The sequence below is a fragment of the Castor canadensis genome, chromosome 18 (assembly GCF_047511655.1).
Source record: "Castor canadensis chromosome 18, mCasCan1.hap1v2, whole genome shotgun sequence".
Taxonomy (NCBI): Eukaryota; Metazoa; Chordata; class Mammalia; order Rodentia; family Castoridae; genus Castor; species Castor canadensis.
Genome location: NC_133403.1, coordinates 40,798,935 through 40,812,046, shown reverse-complemented (window position 1 = coordinate 40,812,046; position 13,112 = coordinate 40,798,935). Strand labels below are relative to the sequence as shown.

Sequence of the window (13,112 nt, the reverse complement as noted above, 5' to 3'; positions counted from 1 at the left end):
CTTAAATGTTATCTAAATAATCTGATTAAAAAAAAGCATGACCTACTTTTGATCATTTTTGCCAATTCCTTCCAAAAGGTATATAGTATCCTATAATAACAACAAAACCATGATTATAGCAGCAATACAATTTATAATTACCAGAGTTACAAACGGTTCAGGCAAGAATTATTCATCAGTGGATTTTAAAACCACTGGGGAAAATTGTTGAGGAAAAGAATTTTCTAATGGTCTCAAAACAAAACCACAGATTCCGTACTAATTATAAAGGGAAAAATGTGTCTTTATAAATGGAGAAATCTGGCAGGACTATCTTAACCAAGTGATGAAACAGACATAACCAATATAATAAGACAAATGAATATTAAGGGGCCCTTAACGTGATGTGGTTTGGGCACAGTATTATCTTTGCAGTACATGTGCCAAAAGTGCTTACATGAATGTAATCATGATGAAGTAATCAGACAAATCCACAGAGGGACATTCTACAAAACCATAAGCAAGGAAGGAAATGCAAAAAAATATCAATGTTTGGCCAGCCACCAGCACCAGACTAATGTCAGTTTTACTGTTTTTTTTTTTTTTCTTAGCAGTACTAGGGTTTGAACTCTGGCCTCAGCTTGCTAGGCACTCACTGTACTCTTGAGCCACTCCATTAGTTCATAAATCAAAGCGGGGCACTGGTGGCTCACGCCTGTAACCCTAGCTACTCAGGAGGTAGAGATCAGGAGGATCAAAGTTAGAAACCAGCCTGGGCAAATAGTTCCTCAAGACCCTATCTCAAAAAAAAATTCACAAAAAAGCGCCAGTGGAGCGGCTAAAGGTGAAGGCCGTGAGTTCAAGCTCCAGAACCGGAAAAAAGAAAAGGCTAGGGAAAGACTCTAGATTAGATTATGCCATGGCCATGACAATGGCAACTAAATTCAGTAAATTAATCAATACAATTGGTAAGACTTGAATTTGAAAAGTGTATTTCGTAATAGTATTGTATTGTTAATTTTTTAACCATATTATAGAAGAATTACTTCAATCCTGAAGCATTTAAGAATGGTATGTCAGGGCTGGCAGAGTGGTTCAAGTGGTAGAGCACCTGTGTGGCAAATGTGAGGCCCTGAGTTCAAACCCCAGTGCTGCCAAGAAAAAAAAAAAAGATATGTAAGGGGCTGGAGGTGTGACTAGCATGAAACCCAGAATACAAACTCCCGTACTGCCAAAAAAAAAAAAAAAAAAGTGACAGGTCAGGAAGTCTACTTCCAAATGGCAAGGAAAATAAATACAGTGTTTCTGCATAAAATGTTATTTTAAAAGATGAGAAAAATAAATTGTATATAATTATTACATGTTATAATTTTTTTTTTCTGGTGGGACAGGGGTTTGAACTCAGGACTTTGTGCTTGCAAAACAGGTGTTCTACCACTTGAGCCATGCCTCCAGTCCATTATTGCTGTGGTTATTTTAGAAATGTGGCATCAACAACTGTTTGTTTGGGCTGGCCTCAAACTGGGATGCTTCTATCTAAGTCTCCCAAATAGCAAGGATTTTAGGCGTGAGCCACTGAGCCCAGCAGAAATGTTTTTAAAATTTAAGAAGATGGAAATGTTGACTATCGTGATTTGATAGCTACACATTTTACTAATTATTACACTATACCCTCATGAATTTTGTACAATTAAGATAATAATAATTAAAAACAAATAAAAGCACTACCCCTTCTAAATTATCATCTGTATTTCCTTCAGAGATACAGGAAAGTTGAATTAGTAGATGACTCAAGTTTTATTTAATTTTTTTTTGCATGAAGTCTAAATGTATTTGAGGATATTTGTTAATAATAAAGATGGGAATAAACTTGAGATCTATTGAGGTATCCCACTAGATTCCACTCATGCTTTGGTTACCTTACCCTTAAGGGTTAAAAAAAATTTTATTAGAAAGTAGTTTAAAATATGCATAAACTTACTGTGCTAATTCCTGTTTGAACCAGAGAAGAAATACTAGATACTTCCAAAGAATACAATATTTCCATTGTAGGCAATGAATAAATCATGAGGTTTTTCATCTAAGAGAAATAGGAAAGCAATTTAGTAGGTTAATAGAAACCTAGAAGCACAAAACATCACTTCACAATCAAGATCATATTAAAATAAGGTAGGAAGCTAAATACAAAACAAAAAACAAAAAGACTTTTACAATGCAGTTTGTTACTGTTACTATTTAACTGTAACATAGAAAATGCTCAATTTTACCTTCCACATTTTTTGAATGAAAATCCATACACCTAAGCCCACTTCACAATTAGTACTTAAAGTGAACGTAACTCCTCAGGGCTAGAACTTTGTAAAAAACCTTCTCCCCTGCCTCCCGCACTGCTGTGATTGAACCAGGACCTTGCAAAGGCTAGGCAAGTGCTCTACCTCTGTGCTTCGTGCCCAGTCCTTTTTTTTCTGAGACAAGGTTATCACTATGTAACCCACGCTGGCCCTGAACTCTTTATGTAGCCCAGGCAAGCCTCAAACTCCTGATCGTCCTGCCTCTGCCTCCTGAGTGCTGGGATTATAGATGCATACCACCACCCTCCACCCTAATAAACAGTTTCTTACAAATACACATTTTTTTTGAGTACTAAAATGCTCTGTTTAAAACGTGGAACCAAGTTGTGTATCCATGTTTTTTGAATGGAAGAACATTCTGCTGGATTATTTCCCATTTGTTACGTGTCTGTGTGAACTAAGAGTGCAGATGTTGTGAACACTACCTCACATCTACTTCTGTATTAGAAAAGCACACAATATGGACAAGCATGAAGTAAAGTCTTCCAGTACCTTTTGATTAGTAGTAGTTGTCAGAGCTACTAATTTGAGGTTTGTAATCCCTTGCCTAAAAGAGAAAAGAAGCTACAAGTAAATCAAGTAAGCTTTGCTAATAGCAAGATAATAGGTAAATTAAAGTGACATACTTGCATACATGTTAAAATGGAGAAGACAATGGATTTTCTCTCTTGTTTGTTGGAAGCATTGGGGTTTGAACTCAGGGTCTTACCCTTGCTAGGTAAGCACTAGACCACTTGAGACCTTTTTGCTTTATTATTTAGATAGGGTCTCAATTTTGCCCAGGGCCACAAGTGGACTGCGATCCTACCTATATCTCCCACCAATGACTTCCTTGTAGCTGGTATTACAGAAATATACCACCATGCCCAGTTTGTTCTTGGAAATAGGGTCTCATGGTTTTGTCCAGGCTGGTCTCAAACTATGATCCTCCTTAATTTCTAAGCAGCTGGAATTACAAGCATTTGCCACTACTGCACCTAGCATAAAACACTGGATTCTATGTTCATGGACCAGACTGATAGTTCACTTCTAACACTATTATTTGGGGTTTCGTATTGCTTATCTGTTCCCAATGAAAACAGGCAAACAACGAATTGCTCTTTACTCTGTTAGGCTGTTTCACAGTGTGGTTTAGAACATGAAACATAATAAATGATGCAACCAAAACAGACAAAAAACCTGGAAATCACTATTAGCCAGAGTCATAAGGTTACCAGGTAACTGATGCAGGAGAGTCTGCTTCCGTGGTAAGAAGAAATTCCTCTATGTGAAGAGAGGGCCAGTTCCATATGGGAGCGAGGGTATAAATGTCCCATAAACTCAGAACATTCTGAAAAAGACATTTTGTTTACAGGTCTTCTTAATGATTATAAATTCATACTTCATGTTTTTTGTGATGCTGGGGATTAATCCAGGGCCCTTTGGCATGTTACACAAGTGCTCTATCACTGAGCTACAGCTCCAGCCCAGAATATGTTTTTTTGTAAGTACAGAAGACAGTAATCCAGCTAACGTCCTTGTCTTTGTAAGTTTGACAACACTATTATTATTATTTTTAATAATAGTATAAACACTATTATTATTATCAGTAAACATGTTATCAGGGCTGAGGATGTAACTCATTGGTAGAGTGCTGGCCTAGCATGCATAAGGCACTAGGTTTGATCTCTACCACCACAAACAAACAAAAAAACATACGGCTTAGAGGCTGGCTCAAGTGGTAGAGCACCTGCCGAGCAAGTGTGAGACCCTGAGTGCAAATTCCTGCACCACCAAAACAAACAAATGAACAAAAAAATAACATCAACAAAAACATAGCATCAAGTGAAAACACTGATGGAGAAAAATCAGAAACATACATCAATATCAAGCACAAAAAGTAGATTGTCTATCAGCTGGAATTTCTTTGCACCTAGGAAAGAGAAAGGAAGATGTCAAAGAATTTTACTGCAGTATTACAGAAAGCCTTATATAAACTGTAAACTAATATATTTAGAGAAAGGCAGAACTACATTTAAATTAAGTTACCATTTTCATTTATTCCTATCTGTATTTTTTTTGGTAACCAGTGAAATGTAAAACTCCCCATGAGGAAGAGTAACACTGCAACACATCAAGAACAGTCATGTAGGGCTGGTGGAGTGCCTCATGTCATGTATGTAGACCATCATCAAATAAGTCTGGCTAGTTTCAAAAAGCAGTATAATAAAATGGTCCCTATGCCAGCCTAAGCATATTAACATGAAAATTACAACTTGCTGATAATTATGAAAAGTAGTTTCATTGACTTATTTTACCTTTAATAATCTCTGTATCAATAATGTTCTTAACTGTCATGACTTTCTTGGTAGAATCTGGTTCCCATTTTGAAAATGCACAATTACCAGTTCCCTGGAAAAGCAAAAATAGTGCATCAGCTGCAAATGTGGTTATAATACCTGAGCCTGCCTCAGGTAAGTTGACACTTTATGTTTCCAAAATACACTCCCATGTTCAAGCTCAACCAGCAGCCCCCCAACCCCACCCCAGTAATAGGGGTTGAACCCAAGGCCTCATGCATGCTAAGCAAGCACACTACTACTAAGCTATATCCCCAGCCCTTTTGTTATTTTGAGATAGGGTCTCGCTAACTTTACCCAGGGTGGCCTTGAACCCTCCATTCTCCTGCATTAACCTCCTAAGTAGCTGGGATTACAGACATGTGCCAACATTCCAGGCTCCAACCAGTTTTTATCTCCCAGTTCCTCTCTTAGTTTCATAAAAGAATGGAAAGAGCAGGAACCCTTCATATGCACTGTTATCACATGAATATTTAATGAGGAGTAGGCATATTCAGGCAACTTGCTCTAAGCACGAGTGAATTTTAAGACCTCTTCCAGCATCATGATATATATAGTCTTATAGTCTTATATTAAGTGCTTTTGTTAAAATCACCACAGTATTTGGGAAAAAAAATTAATAAATTTTAATTTTTAATTGTTGGAAACTAGTGAGGTGAAATATTAAATTAGATATGCACAGTGTGGAAATATAATTGCTTCTTAACATATAAATTTGTCAAGTAAAAAAGCTGCAAATGCTATAATTAAATTAAATTCTTGCCTACACCTTGAATGCAAGGGATATTTTAGATGCTTTTCCCCTAAATTCAGAAAATTTTAACCAAAATTATTAGAAGTGATATATAATAATAAATTGTTACTTTTCCTATAAAATATAAGACAAGCCAACTGCCAGTGGCTCAAGCCTGTAATCCTAGTACGTGGGAGGCTGATAGTAGAATGATCATGGTTTGAGGCCAGCTTGGGCAAAGAGTTCTCCAAAACAACCAGTGCAGGACTGGTGGAGTGGCTCAAATGATAGAGTGCCTGCCCAGCAAAGCCTAGCAAGCTTGAGACCCTGAATTTAAGTTCCAGTACCACAAAAAATTAAATAAATAAATAAATAAAAATAACCACAGCAAAATGGGCTGGAGGAGTGGCTCAAAGTGGTAGTGCCTGCCTAGCAAATGTGGAGCCCTGAATTCAAAACCCAGAACTGTCCTCCCCCCCAACACACAAAATAAACATTCCAGAGATCTGTGAAACACGGATGGAAAAAAACAGCTTAATTTACATCTTTATTTAAACTAATCTCCACATGAAATTTAGCTTTTCTTTCACTTATAAAAGTCAGCAAAAAACAAAAAACAATAGAATCCAAAGAAACCTTGGCTTTTGTCTCCAACAGTAATTATTTATATCTCTAGATGGATATTCTATGGTCTCTGGAATTTTACATTAGTGATGTCTAAATAGTATTTCAATATGATGATTTTTTTTCCTGGTACTGGTGTTTTAACTCAGGACCTAAACTTTGAGCCACTCCACTAGACCTTTTTTATGAAGGGCTTTTTTGAGATAGGATCTCATAAACTATTTGCCTGGGCTGGCTTTGAATTTCAATCCTCCTGATCTCTGCCTCCTGAGTAGCTAGGATTATAGGCATGAGCCACTAGCGCCCAGCTAGTATGATTTTAAAAAAATACCTGTGATATGTACTTAATGACAAAGTCACAGGTATTGCCATTACTGTGGACTACTTTGTTGTTTCTGCCTGTACTCAGAATTGAAGGAAATGCTACAATTTGAGCAGGCATTGTAGTGCACACCTGTAATCCTAGCACTAGGGAGGCTGAGGCAGGAGGATTGTGAGTTCAGGGCCAGCCTGAGCTACATAGAAAGACCCTGCCTTGAAACACCAAAAAAACTAAAACAACATAATATCCTGAAATGCTAATATTTTAGAGATAGACTAGAAAAAACAAATGCAGTATATTTCCAAGACAGAAATTTAGGTTGCTGAGTTACTTCTATGACCTTCATTTTCTAATTGCCCCAGTTTATTACGTTACAAATAATCATCTTAATAAAAAGAAAACATTTTCACTAACATAACACTTACATTTTTACTAATGTAACACTAAAGTAACACTTTAGGCAACAAAAACCAACATTTTATAAAAATCATTACCCCAATTATCACAGGAGTTTCAGTTGCTAAATCTCCAGCCAGGAGATTAAGACAACCAAGACTATGATAATTCTCGGTAGAAATAAAACTGGATTTGATTTGTCCTTGTAACTGAAAAAAAAAAAAAAAATTAATTACAAGTTTTATAAATTTATACCCCTCAAAAATCAGTTTAAATCAATTAGGTTTAAACGTATTTTCAAACAGAAATGTTATTAAAGTGTTATATATCATAGCAACTCCTAAAAATATCAACCAATAGAACAATTGTAGACAGAAGCACTCTCAACATTTAAGTTAAATGGAAGTTTAAAAAGGACAATATGGTTGTTTTCTTACCTTTTTGGCTGTATCCAAGTCTACATTCTCAATTGCTGCATTAAAACAAAAAGGAGACTAAACATAATCTACAAACTGATATGGGCTAAAGTAATGTTACCCCTTTTGTGTCAAAATGAAGCTAATGCATTCTAGTTCAAAGAACACAACACAGGTGAGAAGTGGCAAATTCATGCTCACTTTTCAACTTCACCCTTGACCAGTAACACACTGTGAATACATGCTGTAGGCAATGCAAGAGCCAAGCTGGCTTACAGTCCCTACTCTTACCATGTTTCTTCTTACTTACAGTCTTCTTACTCCACCTTTTCTACTTCTATTCAAGTTTGAGGTTGTACCTATGAAGTCTTCATCATTTCTCACTATTAAACTATAGGAAACTATCCATCTTAAATCTTTTTATACAAACTGGACCTAGCATAAGCCTAGCACACATGTTTCTTATAAAAGTTTATTAAATACATACCCTGAACAAATTCCTAAGAGATGCCTGGCTCAGAGGGACTCATGGTGTGTACCACTCATTTAATACGATATAGATCATTACTCTGCGCTACTAAAACATTTACATCCACTTCCATTTCTATATTCATTCACTCCATCACTGTGCTTATGTGTGTCTTTTCTCTCCTACTAAGCTGCAACTCTTTGAGTGCTGTAACCAGATTATATTTTTTCAGACTCTTTGCTCCATTAATAGCAGAAAGAAAATATATTCTAACTACTTTAAATAATACCCAGTAGCATAAGATGCAATTAACCTAAAATATTCTTAGGATATTTGAAGGCTTAAATGGGAAACTAACTACTGTTGTAAATCAATAAGAAAATAATGTCTTCCTTACCTTGTTGAATTTTTACAAGCTGAAGGTTTGTAATGTAAAAAAATCCCTTGTTTGTAAGCAGCAACATGTAATAAGCACCTACGAAAATAAAATCAATATCACATTCTCTAAAAGGCATATGAACATAAAATTTAAACGAGTATCTAGCTGGGCATCAGCAGCTCACGTTTATAATCCTAGCTACTTAGGAGGCAGAAATCAGGAGCATCACAGTTCAAAGCCAGCCAAGGCAAATAGTTCAAAAGACCCTATCTCGAAAAAGCCCATCACAAAAAAAAAGGGCTGGTGGAGTGGCTCAAGGTATAGGCCTGAGTTCAAGTTCAAGCCCCAGTACCACAAAACAAAAATAAAAACAAAAAAAGCTAGTATATGGAACTAGCTTAAAAATAGGTCAATTTGCTTATTTATTTATTCAGAGTACTGGGGTTTGAGGTTGGAATTGAAAGCTCTGGCTTGCTTTGTCTGAAATAGCCTCAAACCAAGATCCTCCTAACTCTGCCTCCTAAGTGGCTGAGACTATAGATATGCACCATCATGTCCATCCCTAAATGTGAATTTTTACTGGGTATTCATCAGGATCCATGCCAAAAGAAAAAAAAAAAAAAGAAAATTCAAGAAAACTTACCTTCTTTTGAGCCATCTTTCTCAATTACAAGATTCTGGTAAGTACGCTGATTTTCATCATTAGTTTTAGCAACAAAAGCCTAATTGAAAATTAATGTCAAATGATAAGATTAAACCCAGAAAAATACAATGAGGGATTATATTCTTTAGGCTCTAGAGTTGTCAACTACCATCAGCAATAATCCCACTAATATTATTCTAAATACTTTAGCTTGAAAATTAAAGACTATTTTATACAAGTACACTAAACATCTTCAAAGCTTAATTTTTCAACTTTTCATTTACTTCATAATTTTCTAAGGCAGAATTCTTCAATTTTACCTGAAGAAAGCACTATTCTTTTAATTTGAGACAGATTAAGCAATGGCTTGCTAGAGTTTTAGCTGCCTAGGAAATTATTTGAAAGTGAGATAAAAATGAAAAACATAACAAGGTCTTACATTGGTGAATAATGTTTGCTTTGATGTTACATGAATAAGATGCAAGTTGCCACTTCTTTCCCCAACCCAAAGAAACTTTCCTTCTTGACACAGGCCAACTACGTCCACTTCAGAATCTGAAAATTTCAAATCAAAGTTTCAAGTCTCTCTTGAAAAGGCTTACTTCCAATACCAAAATAGACAAATTTTGTCAGGAAATAGCAATGCTTTGAAATACTTCAAAAAAGTTGTGATGAAAGTTAACAAAAAAATAATGTTACTGACCTCTATTTGGCCAAAAAATTTACTGAGCACTTACTATACACTAAGCATTGTTCTAAGGGCTTTTGCTTATATCTGAGAAAGAGATTTCTACAAACTCTAAGGCAGGAGTACGAATAAAACACTTAGCATAATAAACAAAGTATAAGACCTGTAAGAAGATGGTAAGTATTCTGGAAAAAAAGACAAAAGGACAGCAGGGTTAAGAAGAGAGCTTAGAGTGGGGCGTGGGTGGCTCACGTCTGTAATCCTAGCTACTTGGGAGCTGAAATAGGGAGGATCACCACTTAAGGTCAACCCAGATAAACAGTTCTTGAGATCCTCCCCCCATCTCCAAAATAACCAGCGCACAGTGGACTAGAGGTATGGCTCAAGGGGTAGAGTGCCTGCTTTGCAAATGTGAAGCCCTGACTTCAAAAACCAGTTCACCAAAAAAAATAAATAAATAAAAATCTTGAGAAGAGAGCTTGGAGGAACCATGCATTTTGCAGTATTTATCAGCGCACTCGGAGTCAGGCACTGGTGGCTCACTCCTGTAATCCTAGCTGATCAGGAGGATCATGGTTCAAAGCCAGCCTGGGAAAATAGTTGGCAAGACCCTATCTCAAAAAAACCCATCACAAAAAAGAGCTGGTGGAGTGGCTCAAGGTGTAGGCCCTGAGTTCAAACCTCAGTACCACAAAAAAAAAAAAAAAAAAAAAAATCAAGAGCACTGAGAAAGACTTGAAGGTGAGGAAGTTGGCTAACGAAAAGAGGAATAGTTCCAGACAATGGCACAAGGATCATCAGGTGGAGTGTGCCTGTGTTTTATGCAACAGGAAGAAGATAAAGTAACTGGTAGGGAAGCAGAGGGACCAGTAAGAGAGGAAAAGCAATTTCCTATAACTGGTTTATGAACTAAAACTATGAGCAGCAATTTATACAAATGTGTTACAGTTTCCAACAGTCCAGTAAATCCTCAATCACTGGTGAAATTATGAACCTTGTGGCCTAATCAGGGTCAATATGTTAAGATTCCACAATTGTAGGTTTTTGCCTCCATATTGAGATCAAGATTATATTCTCAAGTGCATGCCTTCTAATTCCTTTTCAGTTGTCCATGTACTCAGGCAAATACTCCAATAACCATCTTTCTTGCAAAATTTCTACTCAAGAAAGAAAATGCCTACATACTATTTTCATGTAATTTCAGCATAAACATGGAGTTGTAGTTAAGTCACTCTTTCTTATTTTATTTTTTAGATTTTTTTTTTTTTTTTTTTTGAGACAGGGTCCCACTACGTAGTCCAGGTTGGCTTCAAATTTGGAATCCTCCTGCCTTTGCCTCCCAAGTGCTAGAATTACAGGTGTACCACTTAATTCATTCTTAAGTTCATATTCACATGTATTTAAATCCTTTTAACTCAAAGAATTAACTAACATGTATTCCAACAGATTTTTACAGTGCTATATTGTCTAAAAGTATTCAAATATCTCCTAATGATATTGAAAATATGTACAAGTTTAGGAACTTGAAACCAAATGGGCTCAAATGTTCAGTATGCTAACACAAAAACCATGCAAATAAATTATTGCTTTACACACGCATTTTGTTTTAAACGTATTGTAGAACAGATCATCTCAGTATTGAGTCTAGGGCTCAACAAGAAAAAGGTACTAAAGATTTATTCTTCTTTTTAGTTGTTTTTGGCAACACTGATTTGATACCAGAACTTGCTAGGAAGGCACTCTCTCACTTGAGTCGTGCCCCCAGCCCCTCTTGCTTTGCTTATTTTTGAGGTAGGATAGCGCATGGATGCTTGGCCAGCCTGGACCTGGATCTTCTTATTTATGATTCTCACACAATGTGGGTGACAAGCATGCACCACCATGCCCAGCTTTCGCTGACTGAGATGGGGTGAGATATTATGAACTTTCTGCCCCAGCTGACCTTGAATACTCCCTATCCCTGCCTTCTAAGTACCGAGGATTACACGTGTGAGCCACCGCATCTGGCTTGAAATTCATCTAATTCTGATTATTAGATACAATGGAGTAAAGTGAAGGTACTCTGTCAGAAACTGGTAACAAGAAATATTTGACTTTCAGTTATTACATTAGACTTACCAAATATAAGATGCAACTGAAGCGATTTACAAATGCTGTCAAGCAGTATCACTGACTGGTCTGCCACAATTATAAACCCATCACTTAAGCTGCATGCTTGTATCTTTGGATTTAATGAGGCCTGTGGGAGGAGAAAGCAAGATCAGAATGAAAATATTTTCATATTTGGGGGAAGTGGCGGAGGTGGCCCAAATAATGTATACACATGTAAAAACAATAAAATTAAAAAAAATTTTTTTCATATAACTTTAGCAATACTTTATCAATAGTATCCTCATGTCCCAATCACCCAACTTTCAAATGTTAATAAAACAGTTCGTTTTTCTTCCATCCATCTAGTTAATCAGTCATCAAGTTTTTCTTTATATGGCATATCTTAAATCCATCCAGGGTCCTAAGTAGGGAAATAGTACAGGACAGATACAGAAGGGCAAAGGATTCTTTTGTATAATCCCTTCTTTCCTAAGGGTTGATCTGATGCTGTGGGACTCTGGCAGTAACATGAATGAGTCAAAACTGGCGTAACCCTCAGTATCATGGCTGCATGAGGGAAGGGAACATTAATGAATTGTGAACTGGAAGCCATACACCCCCATAGAAAAGAATCCACATACCTGCTTTGCAAGGTGCGAAGCCCTCAGTTCAAACTCAAGTCCCACCAAAAAAAAATTAAAAGAATCCATATAAAATACAATGTACTAAACCCTAGCCACGGAAAACTCAGTAGAAATGCAACACTGGCTTGCCACACTTCCAACTTACCAAGAAAAGGTAGATCTTTTTGTGAAACGAACTGATTTTTTTTTTTTTTTTGGCGATACTGGGATTTGAATGCAGGACCTCTACATTTAAGAGCCATGCCTCCAGCCCAATACTGATTTTTAAACACTGGTAACTAAGTCAAGATTTTTAAAAACACTATGCAAGCCAAATCTGAGTCTTCAGTGTTCGGCTTCTGCTGAATAGAGCTTCCCAAACAAACCTGTCATGAAGCAGTTGGATAGCTTCATGGTTGAGAGAGCTCAGTTGCTTACTAGCTGAGTGATCTAGAACAAATGCCAGAACTGTCTTCCTGTAAAACAGAAGTAATAATAATACCTACAACACTTGTTTGTGTGTAGATTAAATGAATTAATTCATCTAAGGGGCTTAGAAGAGAGCCTTGCACATAGTACATACTCAATAAATGCTAACTATTTTATTCTTCCTTGACAAAATAAGCCAGTCATTTCATTTTATGCCTGTTTCAAGACTCACCCCCAGCTGCAATTCTTGATCAGATCACTCTTCTACTCTTTTTACTAGTTTCTTCAGATGGTGAAAAGGTACACAAAAGTATAGCAAAGCAGGAACTGTGTTCTATCTTAGGGATTTGTCCAAGCTGTTCTCTCTCTACCTAGACTGCTTTTTCCATTCTTTTAAGCCCCAAGTCAAGGTAGTTACTTTATGAAGAGTACTACAATCAGCCAGTCATGGTGGCATACACCCATAACCGCAGTCTCTTGAAGGTGCCTGTAATCCTAGCTACTCAGGAGGCAGAGACAGGAGGATAGTGAGTTTGAGACCATCTGATCAGTGCTGGCCAGACCCTACCTCAAAAAAAAAAAAAAAAAAGAGCTGGGTGTGTGTGGCTCAAGTGGTAGAGCACATGCCTA

At 36.7% G+C, this 13,112-nt stretch overlaps 1 protein-coding gene across 5 annotated transcripts in view; it reads right to left on the bottom strand.

Annotated features, from left to right (window-relative positions):
* The window catches only part of Kntc1 (kinetochore associated 1), a 74,600-nt gene that overhangs the window by 57,728 nt on the left and 3,760 nt on the right, over positions 1-13,112 (bottom strand). For all 5 annotated transcript variants that reach the window (XR_012443510.1, XM_074060927.1, XM_074060925.1 and 2 more), the window contains 12 exons: positions 11,458-11,578; positions 9,091-9,206; positions 8,652-8,730; positions 8,027-8,104; positions 7,182-7,216; positions 6,843-6,953; positions 4,628-4,721; positions 4,190-4,242; positions 3,545-3,660; positions 2,823-2,877; positions 1,961-2,059; positions 47-90 (listed from right to left, as the gene is read on the bottom strand). Coding sequence is in view for 4 of the 5 variants with exons in the window: in XM_074060927.1 (XP_073917028.1) it covers positions 47-90; positions 1,961-2,059; positions 2,823-2,877; positions 3,545-3,660; positions 4,190-4,242; positions 4,628-4,721; positions 6,843-6,953; positions 7,182-7,216; positions 8,027-8,104; positions 8,652-8,730; positions 9,091-9,206; positions 11,458-11,578 (1,001 nt within the window). In the remaining variant the exon portion in view is untranslated. The remainder of the gene's footprint in view (positions 1-46; positions 91-1,960; positions 2,060-2,822; positions 2,878-3,544; positions 3,661-4,189; positions 4,243-4,627; positions 4,722-6,842; positions 6,954-7,181; positions 7,217-8,026; positions 8,105-8,651; positions 8,731-9,090; positions 9,207-11,457; positions 11,579-13,112) is intronic.